The 24,174-nt window shown below is 44.9% G+C and overlaps 7 protein-coding genes across 7 annotated transcripts in view; 3 read left to right on the plus strand and 4 right to left on the minus strand.

The window, feature by feature from the left end:
• The first annotated feature begins 1,503 nt into the window (after window positions 1-1,503).
• Window positions 1,504-2,345, plus strand: LACBIDRAFT_317560 (uncharacterized protein). The gene is made up of 3 exons (XM_001890163.1): window positions 1,504-1,725; window positions 1,777-2,013; window positions 2,075-2,345. The coding sequence occupies exons 2-3, from the start codon at window positions 1,904-1,906 to the stop codon at window positions 2,298-2,300; spliced, it is 336 nt and encodes a 111-aa protein (XP_001890198.1). The 5' UTR covers window positions 1,504-1,725; window positions 1,777-1,903; the 3' UTR covers window positions 2,301-2,345.
• Window positions 2,346-6,337: 3,992 nt separating this feature from the next.
• LACBIDRAFT_317562 (uncharacterized protein) lies at window positions 6,338-7,076 on the plus strand (the record flags this gene model as incomplete). The annotated part of the gene is made up of 7 exons (XM_001890164.1): window positions 6,338-6,360; window positions 6,405-6,480; window positions 6,540-6,542; window positions 6,619-6,654; window positions 6,707-6,752; window positions 6,808-7,011; window positions 7,069-7,076. The coding sequence occupies 7 exons, from the start codon at window positions 6,338-6,340 to the stop codon at window positions 7,074-7,076; spliced, it is 396 nt and encodes a 131-aa protein (XP_001890199.1).
• Window positions 7,077-8,453: 1,377 nt separating this feature from the next.
• Window positions 8,454-8,752, minus strand: LACBIDRAFT_317565 (uncharacterized protein; the record flags this gene model as incomplete). Its single annotated transcript, XM_001890175.1, has 2 exons — window positions 8,454-8,681; window positions 8,750-8,752. The coding sequence occupies 2 exons, from the start codon at window positions 8,750-8,752 to the stop codon at window positions 8,454-8,456; spliced, it is 231 nt and encodes a 76-aa protein (XP_001890210.1).
• A 1,505-nt stretch (window positions 8,753-10,257) lies between these two features.
• Window positions 10,258-12,544, plus strand: LACBIDRAFT_335304 (uncharacterized protein; the record flags this gene model as incomplete). Its single annotated transcript, XM_001890165.1, has 5 exons — window positions 10,258-10,434; window positions 11,211-11,248; window positions 11,387-12,085; window positions 12,272-12,444; window positions 12,495-12,544. 5 exons carry the CDS (start codon window positions 10,258-10,260, stop codon window positions 12,542-12,544), a joined length of 1,137 nt encoding a protein of 378 aa, XP_001890200.1.
• A 6,305-nt stretch (window positions 12,545-18,849) lies between these two features.
• LACBIDRAFT_335306 (uncharacterized protein) lies at window positions 18,850-21,205 on the minus strand (the record flags this gene model as incomplete). Its single annotated transcript, XM_001890176.1, has 8 exons — window positions 18,850-18,891; window positions 19,297-19,312; window positions 19,710-19,988; window positions 20,259-20,330; window positions 20,382-20,397; window positions 20,579-20,645; window positions 20,868-20,931; window positions 21,105-21,205. The coding sequence occupies 8 exons, from the start codon at window positions 21,203-21,205 to the stop codon at window positions 18,850-18,852; spliced, it is 657 nt and encodes a 218-aa protein (XP_001890211.1).
• A 681-nt stretch (window positions 21,206-21,886) lies between these two features.
• Window positions 21,887-22,077, minus strand: LACBIDRAFT_317570 (uncharacterized protein; the record flags this gene model as incomplete). Its single annotated transcript, XM_001890177.1, has 1 exon — window positions 21,887-22,077. One exon carries the CDS (start codon window positions 22,075-22,077, stop codon window positions 21,919-21,921), a length of 159 nt encoding a protein of 52 aa, XP_001890212.1. The 3' UTR covers window positions 21,887-21,918.
• A 245-nt stretch (window positions 22,078-22,322) lies between these two features.
• Window positions 22,323-24,174, minus strand: part of LACBIDRAFT_335307 (guanine nucleotide-binding protein alpha-4 subunit) — a gene marked incomplete at both ends in the record, with an annotated part of 3,016 nt that continues 1,164 nt past the window's right edge. Inside the window, 7 exons of the mRNA XM_001890178.1 lie at window positions 22,323-22,372; window positions 22,423-22,456; window positions 22,510-22,642; window positions 22,692-22,746; window positions 22,815-22,908; window positions 23,093-23,375; window positions 23,428-24,005. Of these exons, the coding sequence (XP_001890213.1) occupies window positions 22,323-22,372; window positions 22,423-22,456; window positions 22,510-22,642; window positions 22,692-22,746; window positions 22,815-22,908; window positions 23,093-23,375; window positions 23,428-24,005 (1,227 nt within the window). The remainder of the gene's footprint in view (window positions 22,373-22,422; window positions 22,457-22,509; window positions 22,643-22,691; window positions 22,747-22,814; window positions 22,909-23,092; window positions 23,376-23,427; window positions 24,006-24,174) is intronic.

The following is a 24,174-nucleotide window of genomic DNA, read 5'->3' on the forward strand; positions in this document are numbered from 1 at the left end:
AGCAAAGCACTCTTCGGTGTCATCTTCTCCAGAGTGACAATGTTTGTGGGGGCCCAGCCTTAGGTCAAAACCGAGCACCCTTCCTGTATTCCAAGACACATTGGGAATAGTAGGTTTCTGCCCAGTGTAGAATCGATACTATACGCGAAGGAAGCAGGCTTTCCCTTCCCATAAGCCGTGGCTGCAACTTGTGACGTGTTAGGCACTGCCAGCCTGGCGCTCATACAAACTAGTACCTTCACTCTGCGCGCACTGCTTGTGAGTTCTTCTCGAGCTTTTTACCTCGTACGAAGCTAATCATTTTAGATATAAACTCTCAGTCTCACACACTCTCTGATAATCAGTCGCGACAAAATTTCAACCCAGAAGGGATGTACAACTCGACGCCCATGATCGGCTCAGATTGCGGAATCGTCGTATGTAAGGGCCTACGCCCTTTTGAAGTGTTTCACCAAAATGACGTGTCCAATAAGAGGGGGCAAACTCGTTCATTTCATTGCCGTCATAGATCGTACTTTTACAAGCAGGACATCGACGTTTTAAGTCGAGGTGGGTCTGTTATATCTTTTCTCACTTGTCTGTATGCTTACCAACAACAGACTCAAGATTACCATGACGGTCACGACGCCCAATGGTCCGGACAGTTCAACGTGCTGAGATGGTAAGCTCTCATCGACGGGAGGTCTTCACATCTGATTTATCAATCAGTTACCTTTCAGGCTGCCAGGAAAGCGCTACTCACTGTTCAAGACGGACTGACCGACCCACTTTTATTCGAGGGTTTCTCACCGCCAGCTTCAAACCAGTGGCCAGAATTACGGAGACGGGCAGTGCTGTTTAGCGCGGAACGGAAGAACCTGGTCTGTGCGGTTAAGTGGGTCGAGTGTGATGCACGAACTATGCATACTTATCTTGGCTTTCCTATTAGGGCAACGGGAAACTAAAATGGAACGTCTGTTTTGATGCAACCACCCCACCAGCTACAAAACCTTGTTCGAGACTGGTTGGAAGGACGGCAAACTGGAACCACAAAACTTTCGCATTTAGGACTTGGATTGGATTGAAGAATCGGAATCGCAAGTGGTACTTGTCTATGCCTATGTCGCATTTCCCCAAACCACTCCTGCACAGATTGGCCCTATAACCGCCGCCACTCTGACTGACAGGAAGGTCATGTGTAATCACATACTTTTCCGCTCAAACTGAAATTGCAAGGTCATTGTGAATGGTAGTCATTCTCTTTTGCGGCTATCTATGTTGCAACTCACGTAATTACTGATTCCTATTCCAGAACGCAGGCAAACGACGACCCGATTTATACAGCTTTTACCGTTTCGCCGAACGGAACCACTCCGACTCCCCAAGACCCAGGAATAGTCGATTGACGTCCGTTCGAGTTTGCTTTGCAGAGGTATTCTTGCGGCATCGCTCTTCAACGGTGCGAACGCTCTTCGACCGTTAATACAATGGATGCTCGAAACGCGCCAGTGCAAAGTTGTGAACCGTACACTAACAAAGTCTCGTTGAAGATTTGCTGGCCCAAGTGGTAGCAACCCCATCTATCTAAAGGGAATTGGGAAGGAAAGGCAAGTATATACTCACTTCTTGGGGTTGTGCGGCGTAGTCCTGATATTTCTCTGGGGCTAGCTTTCTGTCGGACGATAGAACGACTGGCTAGCTGTGACAGCACTGAAAAAAAGGGCGAACATATTCGGTACGGACAACGTGAGTTGTGTCATTCGATGCGGATGCACGTTCTTACAGTCTTTGATTTAGCCTTATCCCCCGATGGTGCGGAGTATACTCAAGATCGAAGGTACGTCTTCAGGCAACGCATGAACGCGGAAACGTACAGGGACATCGTGATTCATGGACAAATGAGTAGGGGGTCCGAGAAGGGAAGATGGGGGAGAACAGTGAGAGGAAGGGCTGTGGCGATTCTTGGCTGAGACGGGGTCTTCATTGGCAAGATGGGATGGCACATCACGATAGAATTGTAACTAATCGTACCAAGTAGGATTCAGTCTCATACTGCTCATTTTTCAGCCACTTCTTCAACCTTTGAGGTCTTCAGTTACCGTAGTTTAAGAGTCCTCTACGTGGTCAATGAAGGGGAATGGCGTTGCGCAAAGAAGGCCGCTGCCGAGGAGATTGTTTGTGCTAAATGGCGAACTCGTGCTGGAGCTTATATCATGGCGACTCGAAGATTGCTCGAAGAGGCATTCACCTGGACTGTAACAAGACTTCAAAGAAAGTTAACCTGGAGTTTGCACTCAACCTCTCCCTCGGCGTTTGGTTGATGGTCAGATTTGGCGACAAACTTGCGCGCTTTCACGATCGTCGTGAACATTTTGAAACGCTCAATGGGAAGAACGAAAAGCGAGTCAGTGACATCACTCCTATGGCTGACCTAGCATAACCAAACAATACACTACCCACTGCGGCGCTTATCTTGATTCTTCACCACTTCCACCGTTTCATCCCAGCGACAATGTCTCTTTCCAATGTTGAATCCTCAGGAGCAGAGGATATAGCAAGACAACGGACACGAGCAGAGAATCTTCGATACAAGATCAAGCGTTTTCGCGTCCTCATCATTGGCCGCGCCAATGCAGGGAAGACAACCATCCTCCAGCGAGTTTGCAATACAACAGAACAGCCGAAAATTTTCACTCGGGATGGTCATGAGGTATTCCATGCTCTAGACATCATCGTCAATCATTATTGACATGGATAGCTTGACTTGTCCAAGCTCAATCCAACTGGACAGGTAAGTGGATCTGCACTCCTTTTCACACCTACTGAAGGTGTGGCAGAGAGGGGAGCATGATATTGAGAACGAAATGATATTCAAGAGTAATATGGTGTTTGTCTTCCATGACTCACGTGGCTTTGAAGCAGGCAGAACATCTGAGCTGGATAAAGTTAAGGACTTTATACAAAAATGTTCAACCAACAAAGACCTTGCAGATCATCTGCATGTAATTTGGTATGTGATTGAGTGGTAACATCAAAGTGCATCTGAATACATCCTGTGTAGGTACTGCATCCCAATTAATGATGAAGCCAGACCATTTACAAGAGCGGAGTTAAATTTCTTTGATGAGTGTGGGACTGGTAGAGGTGTGTAAATTATTGATAATCTCTTGAATTTCACCCTTCCTTGTTGTGTGCAGTTCCTGTTATTGTCCTGTTTACAAAATCAGATATGCTTGATGCCCAGACCATCAAGCACCTGGTTGATAGTGGAATGGATGTTGAAGATGCTGCAAATAAAGCTCCAGAAGAGTCAGTTGCCAGGTTTGAAGAGAAATTTGGTCAGCAACTCTACAAGAAAAAGTATCCTCCCAAGGATCATGTGTATTTTCGAGGTATAACAAACTCATTTACTTGTAGACAATGGATTAATTGCATTTTGCAGACATGCAAAATCCTACAAGTGACTGCAGTGAACTGCTGAGGAAGACAGCTGCTACCTTTTCAGATGATACACTCTTACAGCTGTTTCTCACTGTGCAACAGAATAATGTGGCTATGTCAATTGAATATGCAATTCTAAGGTAGTTGTTTCACATTTAATTATATGCAGCTAAATTGCTAATTACCTAGAATAATAGAGTTATGTTTCCAGGTTGGAAATTATTCAAAAGAAAGAGAGAGTGGAGGGAGATGGTTGAGGAAATATTGCATTTTTTTCCACATATAGTATGTGAACTTTACTTAACCATACATGAGAACAAAATAACATATTTAAACAGGAGGTAAGCCAACATCCAGTTAGTCTCAATAAAGTCTCAATAATATGCTAATGGGACCATGTGCTGGGTGATGAACAGTGGGTAAGTCAGGATTTAGCTGGCCCTTCTTGCTTGTTGCTGACTGGAGCATGCCTTGGGTTTTGAACAGAATGTAAGTCAGGATCTGGCTGGCCCTTCCTGTTTGTTGCTGACCAGAGCATGCCTTGGGTTTTGAACAGAATGTAAGTCAGGATCTGGCTGGCCCTTCCTGTTTGTTGCTGACAAGAGCATGCTCTGGGTTTTGAACAGGCTGTAAGTCAGGATCTGGCTGGCCCTTCTTGCTTGTTGCTGACAGGAGCATGCTCTGGGTTTTGAACAGGTTGTAAGTCAGGATCTGGCTGGCTCCTCCTGCTTGTTGCTGACAGGAGCATTCTCTGGGTTTTGAACAGGCTGTAAGTCAGGATCTGGCTAGCCCTTCTTGCTTGTTGCTGACAAGAGCATGCTCTGGGTTTTGAACAGAATGTAAGTCAGGATCTGGCTGGTCCTTCCTGCTTGTTGCTGACAGGAGCATGCTCTGGGTTTTGAACAGATTGTAAGTCAGGATCTGGCTGGCTCCTTCTGCTTGTTGCTGACAGGAGCATTCTCTGGGTTTTGAACAGCTTGTAAGTCAGGATCTGGCTGGCCCTTCCTGCTTGTTGCTGACAAGAGCATGCTCTGGGTTTTGAACAGAATGTAAGTCAGGATCTGGCTGGCCCTTCCTGCTTGTTGCTGACAGGAGCATGCTCTGGGTTTTGAACAGGTTGTAAGTCAGGATCTGGCTGGCTCCTCCTGCTTGTTGCTGACAGGAGCATTCTCTGGGTTTTGAACAGTGTGTAAGTCAGGATCTGGCTGGCTCCTTCCTGCTTGTTGCTGACAAGAGCATTCTCTGGGTTTTGAACAGGATGTAAGTCAGGATCTGGCTGGCCCTTCCTGCTTGTTGCTGACAAGAGCATTCTCTTGGTTTTGAATAGGATGTAAGTTAGGATCTGGCTGGCTCCTCCTGCTTGTTGCTGACAAGACCATGCTCTGGGTTTTGAACAGTGGGTGAGTCAGGATCTCACTGACCCTTCCTCCTTGTTGCTGACAAGGGTGTGCTCTGGGTTGTAAACAGCTTGTAAGTCAGGATCTGGCTGGCTCTTCCTGCTTGTTGCTGACAGGAGCATGCACTGGGTTTTGAACAGGTTGTAAGTCAGGATCTGGCTGGCTCCTTCTGCTTGTTGCTGACAGGAGCATTCTCTGGGTTTTGAACAGCTTGTAAGTCAGGATCTGGCTGGCCCTTCCTGCTTGTTGCTGACAAGAGCATGCTCTGGGTTTTGAACAGGTTGTAAGTCAGGATCTGGCTGGCCCTCCTGCTTGTTGCTGACAGGAGCATGCTCTGGGTTTTGAACAGTGGGTGCAGTCAGGATCTGGCTGGCTCCTTCCTGCTTGTTGCTGACAAGAGCATTCTCTGGGTTTTGAACAGGATGTAAGTCAGGATCTGGCTGGCCCTTCCTGCTTGTTGCTGACAAGAGCATGCTCTTGGTTTTGAATAGGATGTAAGTCAGGATCTGGCTGGCTCCTCCTGCTTGTTGCTGACAGGAGCATGCTCTGGGTTTTGAACAGTGGGTGAGTCAGGATCTCACTGACCCTTCCTCCTTGTTGCTGACAAGGGCATTCTCTGGGTTTTGAACAGGATGTAAGTCAGGATCTGGCTGGCCCTTCCTGCTTGTTGCTGACAGGAGCATTCTCTTGGTTTTGAACAGGTTGTAAGTTAGGATCTGGCTGGCTCCTTCTGCTTGTTGCTGACAAGACCATGCTCTGGGTTTTGAACAGTTGTGAGTCAGGATCTGGCTGGCCCTTCCTGCTTGTTGCTGACAAGAGCATGCTCTGGGTTTTGAACAGAATGTAAGTCAGGATCTGGCTGACCCTTCCTGCTTGTTGCTGACAGGAGCATGCTCTGGGTTTTGAACAGGTTGTAAGTCAGGATCTGGCTGGCTCCTCCTGCTTGTTGCTGACAGGAGCATTCTCTGGGTTTTGAACAGTGGGTGAGTCAGGATCTCACTGACCCTTCCTCCTTGTTGCTGACAAGAGCATTCTCTGGGTTTTGAACAGGATGTAAGTCAGGATCTGGCTGGCCCTTCCTGCTTGTTGCTGACAAGAGCATTCTCTTGGTTTTGAATAGGATGTAAGTTAGGATCTGGCTGGCTCCTCCTGCTTGTTGCTGACAGGAGCATTCTCTGGGTTTTGAACAGTGGGTGAGTCAGGATCTCACTGACCCTTCCTCCTTGTTGCTGACAAGAGCATTCTCTGGGTTTTGAACAGGATGTAAGTCAGGATCTGGCTGGCCCTTCCTGCTTGTTGCTGACAAGAGCATTCTCTTGGTTTTGAACAGGATGTAAGTCAGGATCTGGCTGGCTCCTCCTGCTTGTTGCTGACAAGACCATGCTCTGGGTTTTGAACAGTGGGTGAGTCAGGATGTCACTGACCCTTCCTCCTTGTTGCTGACAAGAGCATGCTCTGGGTTTTAAACAGCTTGTAAGTCAGGATCTGGCTGGCCCTTCCTGCTTGTTGCTGATTGGAGCATGCTCTGGGTTTTAAACAGCAAGTAAGTCAGGATTTGACTGTTCTTCTCTACTTATGGCTGATAAGAGCATGGCCTGTGTTTCAAATAGAGGGTAGGGCTCAGCCTTCTTCTCTTTTCATTTTGCTAAGAAATGATGAGATTGTGAGTTCAGTTGTAGAATTTTTAGCAAGATATTTATGAAGCTGTACCTCTTCAAATAGCCTGTAAGTATTTTATTCTTCCCATCTTTTTTTTTTTTTTTTCAAAACTAGTATTGACTGAACCAACTACTATTTCTAGGTGATGGATGTCCTCAATGATACCGACTTGTCATTGGTAAACCTTCATTGTGTAAATCTTATTCTGACCTCAACATAATTCTATGTAGATTCACAATGCCAAAACTTTTGAAGATATTGCCTTTCTATGTATTGGTGTGTCTACTCTCATTTATGACCACTCTATCATAACTACTATTTTACTGCTCAGTGACAGCTATCGTTGCAGAGCACTCATATTTTCTGTGGAAACAGAATCCTTCAGAGTCTTCTGCCCCCTTCAAATTAGCCATTGAAAAGTTCAACTTGTCTGCTGACTTGGCAAAAATTAAAACTGCCATTAAGGAAGCCTCTCATTTGGAAACCAATGATCAAAAATATGCATTTGTAAAGATTGCTCTAGAAAATCGTCTTCGTGAGTTTTTAATCTTCCAAGTTTTCCAATGTCTTTCTCTCATTTATTTGATTTTAGCTTTATAAAAGTTTCACACCATCTTCCCAGAATTTCATAAATGCAGCACATGTCTCTAGTTACCAGTTACCACCATTATGATGCACCCTGCCTTACTGTTCTAAAAAAAAACAGATTGTGTCATTTGAACAAGAGAAAGTCAAGGATGGTAAAATTTATCAGCTCTTCCTGTTTCCATGCTTCCACCAGTGCCTCAGAGTTGTCTTTGCAGTGGATGCATACAGGAGTTTAAAGATTTTATTTTGCTTGTTGGAGGGCCATGTGTACAGAGGAGGTCAGACCAGGTTAGATGTTGTTGGATACAAATCTTCTTTGCATCACATCTCAATACATATGATTTATGCATTCTTGGAACTCTGTCAGAAAAACATGAAAGATACAGATACATATTCCAAATTGCAACATATTCACACAGAAAGAGGAAGTCTAAGTACCAACAGTGATAAGAAAAATACAGGATAAAAGAAACGACAGCTAGCAATGAGGGAGGAACTGTGCTCAAAAAGACGTAGTCGAGTCAACCTCAATAGTTGGCACAATGCTCGCAATAAACTTGAGGAAAATAACCAAATAAAAATTAACCCTCATCCCCTCCACCTCCTCTTCCAGGTCGTCAGCCCCAGCTTGCAGCTGTTGAATGTCCTTGGCACTCCCAGACAACTTTCAGCTGAACAGCTTTTTCTTCTCTTTCTTAGGAGTGTCCTTGCCCATTGAAGAAGGTTTACCACACTGTGCAAGCTGTTTCTGACACTGTTGTTCATCTGTTCTATTACTTTTTCATGACACTGGCGTGTTTGCATGGATGCATGGAGGCGGCTTGGAGAGAGGCAGAGTGGATGAAGGGTTCGATTGTTACTGTTTTCTGAGTGTGGTCTGCTGAGATGTCTTGGAAGATTTGGGAGGGGGTTAGTGGGGTGCGGTTCTGTCATTTCAGTTGGCTAGTGTTGGGGAAAAGGGTAAAGGCGAACCCCGTTGTAGCTGATCAGCCAAACATGTGGGGTGTGATAATACTTGTTGTATGTGATCATTACATCATACATGCGGACCTGAAGCAAATTGCCCTTTGTGACTTCTACATTGGCACTATAAAGATATTGTCAGCCACTCTTCTTCATTTCAACAACAAACATACCCAGCATCAACAACCCCAGCAGCAGCGGGTATAACTGAGACTTTGGGTGCAGCAGCCATAGCCTCATCATCCCCCTCCTCCAAGTCATCCTCCTCCATATCAGGGATATCATCCAAATAAGACATCTCTACCCCAACACCCTCACCCCCGGCACCTGACGACATGCCCCCCAACTCCCTTACAATCCTCTCCTCATCTTCATGCAACCCATCCCCATCCAGATGAGGGATATCCGCAATCTCACCCATGTTCATCAGAGTCCATTCGATTTGTGCTTGCCAACCTGCGTGTGTCTCAACCCTCTGGTCACCATCTGTGGAGGGTGGAGAAGAGACAGTGAAGAAAGGAGGCACTCGGCGTCCTTGTCTGCATCTGTGTAGGCTAGGGAGGTGGCACACCAGAGGCAGAGGATGCCACACATTACTAGGTATTGTTTTTCCAGTGGGAGGAAGTTGCAGGATTCGGAGGCGTCTCCTTTTCCCTGTTCATGAGTAGCCCCAGTCAGTTTTTCATGACAAGACAAGAGGGGGGAATGGAGGAATGGCTTACCATGTCCACATGGGGAACTTGCACACCAGAAAGTCACCTGCAGCAACTTATCTATTGCTCATGAGTAAATGACTCAGATGTAGATGATCACGCACACACCAAGTGTAATATGGCCGTGTTCTTCGAATTTGCTCTATTTGAGAACCTAGGTGGGTGATTGGTGACTGGTGATGGGTGAGATGATGGGTCACAGATAATGGGCTCATTGGGCTTAGGTTATTGTGCATGTCAAAGAGGCTGGACTGGATTGGTATGTATGGTTAAGTTGGTTGGAGATGAACAAGGTGGTTTGTGGGCTTACTTGGAGAGCTTGCATGGAGGTTGGATTGAGGGAGAGCTGTTTTGCAGAGAACCTTCTCAAACAGCTGCATGGTGCCAAAGTAGAGGTTGAAATCTCAACGGCAGACACAAGCAAACATCACAGGGCTCACCACAAACATAAAACTTCAATACAAAGGTGCAATGATCAAGCTCAAGTCCTGCTCAAGGCCTACTCACAGGCCACCACTCTAGAAACACACACAAGTGTTCGTACACAACCAGTATGTCAGTATAAACCAGTACTTTATAGTGCCCCTCCCATTCCTGCAGGAATCTGCAGGATTCCACAGGAATGGGACCAGAATCCACAGGAATCCACAGGAATTCCACTGGAATAGGACTGGAATGAAGCAGAGTAAGGTTGAAAAACCATGTAAATTTACTGATCAGCTTTTCATCATGTGACTACATCTGTATTTGTCCAACTCCAACCTTATCCTGATAACTTAGTACTCAAAATCCCTTATAGAACCCATATCTCAAGCAATAGATTCATAGGTCAAATTATAATGTATTTAATAAGGACATGAAATGTATTTTACTACATACAATCTATATTAAAGCAGGGGGTAGGGACAAGGAGGGGGGTAGGGACAATGAAGAGGCAAGGGACATGGCAATGGAGAAGGAAAGGGGTGGGGACAAGAGAAGGGGGTAGAGACACAGAGGGAGTGATGGGGAGAGTGTGTCGCATGTCATTGTCCTCGTGTCATCATTGTGTTGTCATTGTTGTGTGTCGTTGTTGCATTGTCGTCGTCGCATGTTGTACATGGGCGCTGGGTGTTGCATGTCATTGACCTCATGTGTGGGCACTGGGTGTTGTTCCATGGGCGCTGGGGTGTTTTCGTGGGCGGGGTGTGGTTTTCGTGGCCACTAGGGCGTTTTCATGGGCACTGGGGAGTTTCCAGAGGTAGTGGCAGCTGCAAAGCGAGGAGTGGGGGGTGAGGGGGTTTGCCACGTCAACAGGGCACCTGAATAGTGAGCAGTGGGGGGTGGAGGGACCTGTTACTCACTTGGGTGGCTCAAAACAACCCGATGGTGATGACATACCAATCGTCACTGTCAGATGACGCAAATACACGTCGTCTGACCTTTGTTGCTGCATTCGGGTGGTCGTCATGGTGGGCGGTCATGAATCGTGGTGGGCGCTGGTCGCCATTGGTTGATGGTGGTGCTCTGGTGGTGCCATGTCATTGTGGTGGTGGGTGTTTGAGGATGGTGGTGGTGCCATGTCGCTGGCAGTGGTCGTTACCATTCGTTGGTGGTGTGTCATGGCCGTTGTTGGGTCATGTTGCATCATTGTGGTTGTCGCCGTTGTCAATGTGGTTGGTGGGAGGGAATGGAGGTGGGGAAGAGGATGGTTGGTGGGTGGAAAGGAAAGAGTGTTGCATTTGTTTGGTAGTGTTGCCTTTGTTTGGTAACAGAAGTAAAATAAACAAACAAATGAATGGATTCCATTGCATTCCGTTCCTGTCAATCCTGTGGAACATTCCAGTGTCAATTCCGGAATGCCCAAATTCCCCTGGAATGGTAAGGCACCAGAATGATGAAAATAGCAGGCCTCCCTGCCAAATTTCATTCCTCTGGAATCCACCGGAATCTGCAGGAATGACCGGATTCCTGCAGGAATTAGGGGGGCACTGATAAGACCTCCTCTAAAGGCATAACTGCTCAGTATTTTCAACTGATTCTTTGATGGGCTCATTCAGGCTAACCAGAGGTATCTTTTGGCCTCCTTTCCAGTTAGCATATAAATTTTTTTTCAGGTGCTGAAAATGGCCATCAGAACAAAAACCTCCTCAAGGCCCCAACTTTCACCCAAATTAGTTCATACCAAGGGTAGTGTAACACAACTACATAATGTGAAAGAATACATAACTATATTTGGACCACAATATATTCTCGCAAAGAACCAGAAAATGACCCATGGTCCATTCTTTAAGCACACCACTGCAATGAAATTGAAATCAAATCAAGCCTGTGATGATTGACAGGCAGCTGGGATAAATGACATAGGCTAGGAAATTGAAATTGAAATGATTTCATAAAATTTGCCTGAGCATTTCATATCATAAAAAACCTTGGCTGCAAATAAATGACTGTGCTGACAGTTGCCTATTTTATATGATTTAAATGGTAGGTACCACTCAGGAATATTGAGGATTTTGAAGAACCGAAGTGTGTCAAATTTTTGTGTGATTCCAGTTACGATATGTGTTCTTCCCAACCATAGCCAAGCAGGATCAGGAGCACAGTTGCCAGAAGGATGAGCGGTATACATTGACCAACTGCATGACTTGGGGAGCCAGTTGCCAGCCCCTGGACCAGCAAGAAACCTTTAGCATGGGACATGGACTACATCAAAGTGGGATACTTACTAGTACCGGACAGGAGAGCTCAAGCCCATCTGCGTTATTGGTCTGCATGTTTGAGAGACACATCCATGATGACCAAGATCCTATTCAAGGCTATCATGCAGGGGATTGCCTTTACCATCAGCATCAAAGTCAAGGACTTTGGGAAGTTCAAGCCAGAGGAAGTCTCAGATATGGATTGGGTAGTGGGGAAACCTACTTGTATCATGGAGTCACCATTTGTATACACTGCTCCAGGTGCTCTAAGGGCCTACTATATGAGTCAAGTCAACAACATCATTTGGCAGCTGCACACCAGGATCCTCATCGGTTTAGGCAGTCCAGAAGCATGGCTTGGTCGCAAGTGGGGTGGTTTGGAACTTGTCGCCCAATTTATGGAGGGACCCTCACCAGACGTTTACTTACACCGACATGGCTATATCAATTTGGACAATGAACACCCCATGTTCCTTTACATGGATGAAATGAGCTCTCATGAAATCGACGTTCTATTCGGCTGCATTCACAGTGACAGCAACAAGGACCCTTCCTTGTATCCTTCAAGAGACATTTTAGATGAAGGCTGCTTCTTCTGGACAGGAGAATGGGACTCACACATGGAAGACATGTTCAACAACCTTACGAAAGACATCCTCCAAGGGTCAATGAAGTTTAAGACTCCCAGAATGTGGAATGAATATTTCCGTCAACTGAATCATAGCCGCAGGGGCTCGAAGGAATGGCTCAATCAACTGGTTCCAGCTATGTTAGACAAGCTCCACAACAAACTCTTGGATGGCTTTCCTGTGGACTGGCATTTTTTTTTTTTTTTTGTGTCAAATTATAGTCTATTGGGGCAGAGCCCCATGTCAGACTTTACAACTTGTAGACTACCTAAGGCCCCTAATGCCTTATTCCTGACCCCTGTGACTGTCCCCTGCACTGGTGAAGGCATGCCCATGGCGACCAATCCCCCACACAGCCTGGCATGGAAACGCCGTTTGGGAACCTGTCTCTATGGTAAGTGGGGTAGTCTCATCTCTCTGCTTATTGATGCTGTCTGTCTGTAGCACATTTCTTCTTCCAAGTACCCGATCACAATGCAATAGGTACAGCTTAATGGGACTCAGGAAATGAAATTGTTTTGAGTTGTGTTGCTGTTTGCTTGAGTGTCTGTGTAGCGTGTTTTCCTAGCGAAATATGGTTTTTGCTTGATGTCCGCAAGCTGAGATGCGGGTATAGAAAAGGTGGGGTTTTTTGAGGGCGAACCCGTCAACTGTGCTTCTGAAGTCCTTGCTCCTTGACTGAGCTCGCCTGTAAATGAAGTGCTATCTGTCAGGCTTCCTCAGATTCCAGATTGGACACGTCACCTATTGTGTCACCTAATGACGCCTTGAGTCTCTCAGTCCTCCCCACATACTTGAGGAGCTCCTTAATCCTCGACATGCTCCCCAAAATCCCCTTGAGGTCCCTTGAGTGTCAGCCTAGTGGTGGACTGGCATAAACATTGAATCACCGATATCAAAGTGCTGGAAGAGTATCAGCCTCATTGGATCAGGAATAGGGGGGCTCTGTGAAGGGACATAATAGCAAGATCTCATGTAGTCCTATCATTCCATTCCCTTATAGGATATTCCCAACCCAATGACTCCTTATCCATTCGCTGCATCCTGCACAAGGTAGACCTGTAGTCACACAGTCATAGTAGTCACATCTTAGTACAATTCCTCTCATCACACACCAAATAATCATCTAACTTTACCATCATCTCTATTTTGACTTGTGCACTTGAGCATCATCTTCATGACTCAATCACAGGTGTACAAGTGGAGAGCTTGTGTCTCTCCTTGCATGCTAACTGTGTTTACCCATCTTTCCTGAGGGAAATCTCATAACACCTTTCTGCAGCTTTCTGAGAAAGGAGAGTTTGTCTACGCTCATGGCTTTCCAGAGTAAGTACAGTGATCCACCTGCTTCTGATACAGTCAAAATCCAAAATGAGAACTGAAAAGTTTTAAGGTCATTTCCAAGTAAATAATGAACATAAGATGAAATGTAAGACTGTAGACGACATCCTATAAAAATATACAGGCAATACAATGGATGCAGTGTGAGGGATGAGAGAAAATGTCCAGATGGGGGTAAAACAGTGATTATGGTTGCATGATACACCTGACAGCACCGGCAATCAGACCATGATAAGATTTCACTCATTCTCACTGTCACCGCCACTTGACTCATCCTCCTGCTCATTCTCCTTCCCACCACCCCCAGCCATGAAGTCTTTCATGTGCGGACGATGCACGGCCTTGTCAAATATAGGCATTTTTGGTTTAAGTAGGTTAAAATGTTTCTTCTTCCTCGCTGATCTTTTCTTCACATTTTCCCAGTAGGTGACGGCATGCCTGTACTCCATCAACATCTCTTCCTTCTCAGCTTTTCGTGCAGCTTCCCCCTCCTGCCACTCCTTCAAGGTGGCAGCATAGACAGCCCTCACATCCTTCTTCATCTCAGCATCCCTCTCCTCAGCAACCTTCACTTTCTTGAACTCAACAACCGCTTTGTAAAAGGCATCACCAGTGAGCACACATGGTAAGCCATCCCCAACCAATGTCCCCTTCCCCTTATCCTTCTTCTTGTTTTCCTGATGAGCAAGGTGCCATTTGAGCTTGCTGCAGTAGGCTTTGTTTAGGATGTTGCTCGCTTGCAACTCAATCGTACAGTTGAGGAGAATCTGATTGCAGGCCTCAGATTCCTGGAGTGCCGCCAGGAGAAGGATCTCATTGTCTGTTTGGGGCTCGATGGAGAGGAGATGTGTTGGTGTGGACTGGGAAGGGATGATTTGAGTAGTAGTGTGGGACATGGGGTCAGAGGACAAGGTGAGTGTTGTGTTGAAGATGTGTGCAATGTCAGTTTGGGAAAGACTCTCAACAGCTTCCAGGATCACATCAAGTTTTGACACCTTCGATGTGGAGGAAGTTTTTGATGTGTTGGAGGTTAATTCAGGTCTGTCACTAGGTTCCATTTTGTTATCCTCAACCATTGGAAGCTTACAGAACATGTCAGTCAGAATCTTGATGGCACCTGTCGGCACAGGTGGAACAGGGAGGTGGCTCTTGCACGATGTTTCCTTGCTCGGCGCGATCATAACCTCTGTAACAACATCATGACAAAAAGGCCAGGCACTGGTTTTAGCAAAGGCCTGGAGGATGTTCTCCTTTGTAAGGGCATGGGTGTGAGCAGTCACATAGATTTAGAGGAAGTTTGTTTTGTCAAGTGAAGCCCCAGTATTTCGTAGTAATGTATCTTGTGCCTTGGCCAAGAATCGTTTGAGCACCGAATAAATGACAACATCTAAGCCTTGATACACATGAATACTGTGAGCAGGGTAGCAGAGGACAATGATCATGTTGAGACATGCATGGAGAAGGAATTCAATGGTATAATGAGAGTTGTGGCCATCAATGAGGAGCAATCTATATTTACCCAGAGACTTTTTCTCAGTTTGCTTGTCGAAGATCTTAATCCACTCTGCTTTGATCTCACCATCTGTCCACCCCTTCTTCTGGTAGCCAAGTCTTGTAAATAAATCAGCTCGAGATCAAGTGACAAAAACATGATAACACTTATGATGCATTCAGTGGGTTGTTCTGTGCCCACTTCACTTGAAATGCTGACCCTTTGTAAATCACCAAGGGAGGAAGTGATGTCCCATCAGTACATATGGTGACAAGCACAGTGGTATTCTCGTGTGTGCCCCCACGTTGTTGATATTGCACGCCTTGACACCTTGTGCTGAAGATGCACTCACACTCAGTTCCACATGACTGAATGCCAACCTCATCTGTGCTGTATGTATCCTCTGGCTGTATATTGTACTTGTGGATTGTCTCCTCAAGCAAATCAAACCAGGCTTTGTTGGTGTGTGGATTCACGGCACAACCACGCTTGTCTTCCAGAGGACAGGAATCAAACAGTTTTAGACAATCACAATGTTTCATAGCAAATTTGTAGGTCCAATTGATTCCAACACCCTTCTCTGGAAAGGCATCACCCAAACGACTGTGACAGAGCATGTTGACATGTTCCTTCAGCTGGCGGTGGCTGAGAGGAAAACTGTGATCTGCCATCTCAATGATGAAATTGATGACGACATTGGTCTCAGCATCAGTGAGCCACGCCCAATCTGCCTGGGCTTCAGTGATACAGATGAAACCATTTCACCCGTATAAAATTCAATTTTAACGATTTTACCGATAAAGGTCATCTCTAATAAATACACTACATACAATTGCAATGATACAAAGAGTCAATGCGCATACCCGGCGCAGTTGACTAAAAATGCAAATGTGTGGAATCTGAAAATAGGACAAGGCTTTGGAACTGGCAGCAGTACGTGTCGTGACATTATACTTGGATCCTATCTAAGATTCACCTACCATGAAATAGAGCACGAAGAGGTTCTAGAGTAAACACCCAACGCAGGGAGAAGAATTGCATTACTACCAAAGGGTTTAGAAACACATAATGGGTTTATTGTGAAAACTCGTGCTTATACAAGAAATACAGAAAAGACGACATAGATGCTTAAACGGCATGTCTGAAACATTGAAAGACTAAACTACACCTAGGTAGTAAACGTACGAAGACTTAGTGTGGCTCACGGCCATTCAGAAAGTCATGTACGGCAGTTCCCGCGTACGCATCAAAGACTGATGCGTCTGAACGTCACAAGTACAAACATGAGAAAAAGACACATTCTATTATATGAAATATAATAAGAACCCCCTGACAATTAAGAAAGACATTTGAAAACACTTTCGGAGTGTCTCCCGACCTCCGTAATGAAAAGACGAGCCAAGACAAGGCATTTTAATTAAAAACTCGGAAGCGACGGAAGGCCGAAGACTATTGGTAAACGTGTACGCATGTGCATCAACGCATCAGGAAACATTAATCATTTTGTGATGTCATCTGTCAAACTGGTAAACCAGGCCATAGAAAGAAACACGCGAGATCATGCCAAGCTAAGAATAGCTACGTCAGCTAACTCCACGTACGCATCAAACACTGATGCGTTTGAAAATGAAAGACGTGACACTACAAAATCTGTAGTGTTCACAGAGATAGACTACAAAATATACCACACGTTCATTAAATTTCATATTTGTAATTCGGACCGAAGTATCCCGCATTAAAACACATGTAAAACGTAGATAGGGGTTCCTGGAGTATATAAGGAGCGCGCTGGCAGGTCAAAAGGAAGAAATCGCCCCCCCGTTGACCAGCTAGTTGCACTCCAAGTAGGAACTTAGGAGGTGGACAGTTGTAATCAATTAAAGGAGATTTCTTCATGGTCAGAAAAGTACAGTGTGAACGAAGCCAGCGTGCTTGGGAGTCAACTTACTTGGAGACTTTTGAATAAGAAGTTTTAAAAACACAGTATCATTTAGACGAGACAGCGTACTCGTACTCTTGGTTTGGAGCGTAGTGACATAATAAAAACTCACGGGAGTCATAAAAGTCAATTGAAGTCGTGTTTTGTGTTAATAAAAGAAACTGTGATCAAAGAACTTTGCATTTAAGAGACCAAGTTCCCAGAAAGACATACTTTGTTCTATTGAACTATTCTAAACCACACCTTATAATAAAAACCTGTTTTGAGACGAAATCTCTTGAGACTTAAACTTAAGAAGACAAAAGTGGTATTTCTTAATACCAAAGGCCCTCGAACTCGCGCACTGAGATTGTGATAGTGTGTGTGTGTGTGTGTGTGTGAGTGTTTAGGTGTTTAGGGTTTTCCCGACGCGCTTGATCCTTGTTTGCGTGTTTCGCACTTTCATGGTCATCCCCGTGCAACGCGTATCATCGGAAGCGGTTTTCCCTCCCTCCACAAGTCTGTGAAGTGTCGCATGGCTGAGTTTTATGTAGGTCCCAGTCACCTCAAAATTCAATTTCTCAAAATCAAGACAAACCCTATGCAAACCACGCCATTGGGGATAGGGTTTCTTCAACTCAAGATTGTCTGCTTTGACGGCATGTGACATCAAATTGTCTTGTGATAAGGCTCTTCTTGAGCTTGGATTTGGCATGGCCAGGCATTTAGAAAGGATGATTTGGATGAATAGGGATACAACTCAGAAATTTCGTTACATTTTCTTTCATTGGTATGACTTTAAATACATCTTGATGAGCCTGAGAAGAGTAGACATGTGACAGCTGCATTTGCATGTGCAAAAGCAGTCAATTTTTGCGCTCTGCTGTGGATCTTTTATTAGTTACTCATTTCAACCATCAATCACATTAAATATTTGAGGTTTGCACAAGTTCTGAGATGCAAGATCATCTTATGATCGAGCTACCAAGCTCGACATTTTTGAAACACCAGATTTTTGCTATATTCAGTCACTTGTCACCTCACTGATGTGCCTAACAATGTGGTAAGTCTGGGAAACCCAAATCAAACCAACAACCTGTAGATAGAATGTAGGTCGAAATAGGTCAGCGTTGTGTGTGAGTGGCTCTGAAAGATACAAAGTGGTCTCTTTCTGATGTTCCCAATGTGTGATGAGATGTGTGAAGGTGGGGAAATATATGTGAGAGATAGTGTCAACAGTGATTTGAAATGGTGAAACAATTGAGAGATGGTGACAGTGACAGTGACAGTTGGCAACAAGATTGAGGAAATAAAATGCGAGAGTGCAACACGGTGTGCACAATGAGGACGGCGATTGGTGACGAGTCTGAGACGAGTTCTCAGCGAAAGGAAACAATATTGAGGGTGAGGAAAAACCTGTATTCAACTCAAAGTACATGAGTTAATATACTAGAGATGAAACAAATAGTGTAAAATAATTGAACAGAAATAGATCGAAATCATTGGGGGACTGGGTGAAAAGAAATACAAAAGAGGAGTGGTCATGAGGTGTCAGCGACAAAAGAAACAGAAAAATCAAGGAATTGTCAGCGAAATATTCAAAAAAAGGTGTGATAGGCATGAATCCATCTGATCACGAGTCGTGGGGTCTGAACCGGTGTCAGCGACATTGGAAATAGTATTAGTGACAGTGTGAATGATGTCAGAATTTTAGCATTTGAGTGAAGGGTGCGTCAATGGCATGTCGACAGTGTAATATTGGCGATTTACAAAGGTACAGAGCAGTGATGCTCATCATCACTCTATGTTGCTAGTGTGAAGTTATATGTATAAAATATACATTCATTTCATGAAACAGACCTCTAGTTACTGTATATAAAGTTACAGAGTGAACAGATCAGTGGTTCTTACAGGAGAGCTGAAAGAACTGGAAACTGTATCATTCAAGGGTGGTGTATCACATGAGGGTGGATGACTGTACCTAATTTTTTCTTGCTTCTGTTTAGTTTTCACACCATATGTCATATGTATTTTATTCTCCACATATTTTATTGCTGACCTGTGTCCAAAAATACACATGCAAAAATGTTCTGTAAAATATGTGGAGAAGAATAAAAAGTATGATCAACAATTTGTCAACAATTATTCAAAGATCTCCACCAAATTTGGCAGAGACAGTAGATTCATGCCTCAGTGTTGAGACAGACATGTCAGATTTGTTGGGTTGGAGGTGGATTTTATGATAGTTTTTATCTTCAACAAATTTATCGAGTTGGTTTTGAAGATTTGAATCATGAGAAATGCTATGGTGCAGATGTAAATTGAATATCCTGCCATGGAGTTCTCACCAACCTTACCTGAGGCTCCACAAGTAAAGAAAACCACTGAGCAGAGCATTTTGAATTCTGGTCTATCAATACCTCGATAGCTGGAAAAATGATGCAACCATATTCTTTGTCAATGCCAAAGCTCCAAAATATCTTGTGAACACATACACAAGATTTGCAGCCACTGAACAAATGCAAGTCTGATTTTGCCAACTGTTCGAGAGTTCACCCTCCAAGATGTATGGTATTACTGTACTAATACAACCATGTCTTCACATCACACATCACAAAGGGTTGTGAAGGAAGGGAAGTAGGCATGATGTTATGCATCACACAAAGTTTTGAAGAGTTTTTTTTTTGAATTAAAAATACTGTACTAATACGACCATGTCTTCACATCACACATCACAAAGGGTTGTGAAGGAAGGGAAGTAGGCATGATGTCACGCATCACACCAAGTTTTGAAGAGTTTTTTTTTGAATTAAAAATAGTCATTTTTTTCCAGACCTGCGGTGCCTTGTTTTAAACATCACATTTGGCATATTTAGAACCATGTTATACTTGAGGAATGCATGCTTACCTTCCAGCCAAAAAAATTGACAGGTGGAGGTGGAGGAAGCAGAAGGTACAGGTGCAGGTACTGTGGTACATGTATGTGCATTTGGAAGTACAACCTCTGTTAACGATGCAGTGTTTGCAGCACAAACGATGCCCACAGCTGGGTGTGTCCACACGCTTGTTTTGATCCTGCCATGGGAAGTGCTTGGAGCGACGGAAGATGATCCTGTTGACGTATAAGCTTGCAGGGCCAGGGGTGTGGGCGGCGGTGAGGTTGAAAATGACACGGAAGACCCCAAGACTGAACATATCTCAGTGAGGCGGCGTTGTTGGATGTTGATTGGATGGTGACTGGATGGTGACAGGTACCAGTGACTGGTGACCAGTGATGTGGTGATGGCCAGCCACCAGCCACCAGCCAACCAGTTTTTCCAAATCTGAGATTTTTTAATTCTCTGACACTGCAATATTGAAGCATTATGTCATATTTTTTTAAATCTTATCTAATCTCTGCCAAGTGTCAATGTCACAAAACTCAATTAAAGAAGTATAGTCATTAAATCTCACTTACTTGTTTAGAAACTTGTTCTTAATACTAATTTGAACACCAAATGCACCAATTTCAAAATTTGGATAAGCCAGACTTTCCAACATTGAAATATGTTCCATATAATAAAATTTACAAGTCACTCACCTATATCCAGTATCATCTACATAATAGTACGTTGCATTTGGTAGGAAATAGTTTCATAAAATTGGGTTTGCAACGTATCTGGGACAAAGTTGATCAGAATGATGATGTCATATTACCATATATGGACATGTGCCTGATTACGTAGGTAGGTAGGTCAAGCCAGTAAGCAAGAGGCGTCAGATCCACCGATCGCGTACACAGCTCCCACGGTGGGTAGGTGGGGAGTACCCCCAAATTGGGAAGGGCATGTAAGCAGGTGATCAGCTGTGATCAGTCGTCGGAACTCGACATGAGATGTTTCGGCATGGTCGGCAGCTCAGTTTGTTTACCGCGAAAAACCTTCATTCTTCTCATCTACGTCACCTGTGTTATCTACAAACGCGTCCACGCCGACATATCCCTCTCAACATGGCAAGCTAATAATGCACATACTGGTGCATATAAATCGTCAAAAGTGTAAATTGGGGTTTGCTGGTGTGCGCATACCTTATGATATCTGTACCATCCCGCTACTTCGGTGTCTTCCGATCCCACCTGCACCCATTTATGCCTCAATTACACAATGTCAACAACTATTTGCTTTCAACAAGTTCTCTGTCGTATATAATGCAACCTGTCCTGTTTCGCGAAGTTGTACATTGCACAACATTTTCGCGCAGAACTTTGAATAAAGTTCATATATGCTAATAGACACTACTGTATTCTACAAATTTTCAGGCTTACATGATAAATAACCGTTCGACATAGGTGATCCACCGCGTAATGTAAGGCGTTGGCAAGTACAGCGGAGTTGATTCAGATTTGATGGGCGAAGCGTTTGCCATTGCCATGCCGCTTTCTGGAAATCACCGATCATGCTTTGTCATGGTTGAAGTTGGTGTCCAAGATCGGTGGATCTGACGCCTCTTGCCAGTAAGCACTTTAAAAAAAAATCGACCCCGGGTATATTTTTTGAATCCTAGGACCCCCTTGGAAAAATCGGTGGGATCTCAATATACTCGATGAGCAAGGGTATGCCAAATTTATGCAAGTTGTAGAGAAGGCCAAGGCTTTGGAACTTCTTGAACGTATGCACCTACTCATTCATGTTTTTTTCAACTCGGTGTGCTGACTTTATCTCAGCAGCTGCAGTTCAAAAATTGTAATCGGGTTCCATTCGAACTTGAAGTGCATCATGGTCATTTTACCAATTATCATTTCCGTTGTAAATCTGTTGGAATCGCAAAGCTGCCGATGTCTGTATGCCTCAATATGCCTAGCTATTCAAACACCTCCGTGCTTTTGCGCCTCACCCGGGCCATGCCAATCATTATCTGCTCATAAAAATAGATTGTCAATTTCCGATGATTGAAATGAAGAGAGAATAACCTGATAGGATATGATATCAGCAAGCTCTGAAACAAGACCATATCTCCATTTCTACGACAAAAACCCCGATGACTCTCTTTTTTTTTGCAAAGAATCACCAAATACTTAGGAGTCAATAGGTCGCGGTCTGCAATGGATGGGCAAGCAAAAAATGGACTATCATCACCAATTAATTACACATACAGCATTGTATAATACGACAATAAAAACGTAGTCGGGATCTAAGCGCGGAGAAGGGACAGCGTGTGCAGTTTATACATTTTCTTGGGGGATGTGGACAACAGAAGATGAGGTATGGAGGAGAGTACATGGTCATGATCATGATCATGAGGGGAAAATCGGCAAGAGTAGCGGTCAATAAATGTGTGTAGGGTTAGAGGTTTCAGAAGAATTAAGGATTAGGGGGGACATTGCAAGGGGATATAATATGGCGGGATTGTTGGGAATGTTGAGGATGACAATGCGAATCTTGATGCGACGGGCATAGTAGCCAGGATATCAGAGTGAATACAACGATCAATAATGGAGATGCGACGAGAGCAGTGGGATCTAGCAAGAGGAAGCAAAAGCAGATCAAACGAGGGCTGCAGACTGGAGGTAACCTCGGAAGATTGAGTCGCGAACTAAACAAGACAGTCAGCAAAACAATCCAAGGCGCTGCAATGGAGCGTACCGTTTCCAATGATACGCTGCGTCGCCTTTGTGTCCTAGACGTTAAATATGGAAAAGTTTTTTTAGGTTTCGCCGAAAGACAACTCACCACTACACTCGTGAAATGAGTATACAGCACCCGACAATTCTCGTTGTTTCGTCTATGAACCTGCAGGAAGTGAGCGCGGAAGTATTGAACGACGGTCTCGTAATCGTTGGACCGATCGCCGAAGGACGTGATGCTGATGAGGGGTGAGTGATAAAAACCTGGTTGCAAACGGGGTGACTCACTACTTCCGGACCTTGAGTCCGGTGTCGAGCTTCGCCTTCAGCAGATCCGTCTTATCTGCAAAAAATCGTGATGTCTGAGCACAAAGGAACAATTAAAGAACCCCAGCGCATCTACGCACTCACCAAGTGAACGTTTTTCAGCAGCGTTCGAACATATTTGCGTGAATAATTGCAGCGAGTCGTCTATCTTGTTCGTCCGAGGGTCTTCTTCGAGATACTAAATGGATTTGTTAGCATGGTTACCAGCAACGTGGCCGAAAAATGAGAGTTGAGAAAGGAACCACAAAACGAAACAGAGAAGCACGCTTTTGGTTGCCACGTTTCAAAGAAAGTGATAGAAATGGAGGACGGCGCGAACGCCAAGGGAAGAGAAAGAGACTCGCCTGATCAAATGCACTCACGGGAGCAACAAAAATGATAGCGTTCGCATCATCGAAGTATGGCACCCACGAGTGTCTCTGTCCTTGAGCACCACCTACGTCAAATAGATGCCAGGTCACAGATTTCCCGTGGATGTTCACATCAAAGATGTGCTCAGCGACTCCCATAGTTTGGATACGAGTATGGAGGATGTCGTCTGGTGGGATAAGGTGAATATGTGCGCGATAAACAGCAAGAATAACTACTTTACCTATGCTTGGGACGTAGTCCGGCGATGCGACACGCGTGATGTTCTTCAGGAAACTAGAGAAACAAGATCAGAATAGAATACGAGAGACCAAGGTAGGCGACGTACAATTCGGACCACTCGTCAAGTTTCAGTTTCCGTTTGGCGATTAACCCCTTAACAGTGGGATGATGCCACAACTCCCGGATATGCTCCAGCATTCGCCTAACGTCCTGAACCAAAGGGTCCTGCGGTTCCTGGGTTTCAATCTCACGAGTCTTCTTCTCGCTTTCGACCGAAGGGCGTTTTTGTTTGATCCTTCCGAGAGCATTCTCGATGGTACGGGCCTGCCAACCACTCCGCACAAAGACGCCGCCCTCACCAGAACCAGACACCGAGATTCCACCACTGAGTCTCTCCGCGAGCTGTGCGTCCGCAGCTACCAGTGGGGACAACCTGCGTCGAAGGTTGGCTATCTGAAGGGCGCCGCCCTCTTTCATCGAATGGGAGTGGAAGCCGCCGGCCTCCGACGGCATCAGGGAGCTTGGTGATCCTTGGATGATGCTGCCGGTCAAGAGAGAAGTAGATGGTGACGGCTGATCTGCGATACCGTTCCCGCGAGCCTTCTTTGGTATGATAGACTGTGAATCGTCCGCCGATGTAGGTTGCGCCTCGGCGTCTTCGTCAAGAGTGTCGTCCAAGCGTAGCTAGGATGTGTTTTAATGAATGAACGACGTTGAAGTAGATGACCGCTGTCCAAGATGCGCGTTCTTGATCCATCGAAGTGGGTTTATACATGAGCTGGAACTGTTTCTGCAGCGTCGATTTCCCGCTCTCGGCTTGACCAAGGAGAAGAAGCTGCAGCGCAGGATGAGA

Source organism: Laccaria bicolor, genomic scaffold (genome assembly GCF_000143565.1).
Source record: "Laccaria bicolor S238N-H82 LACBIscaffold_82 genomic scaffold, whole genome shotgun sequence".
Lineage (NCBI taxonomy): Eukaryota > Fungi > Basidiomycota > Agaricomycetes > Agaricales > Hydnangiaceae > Laccaria > Laccaria bicolor.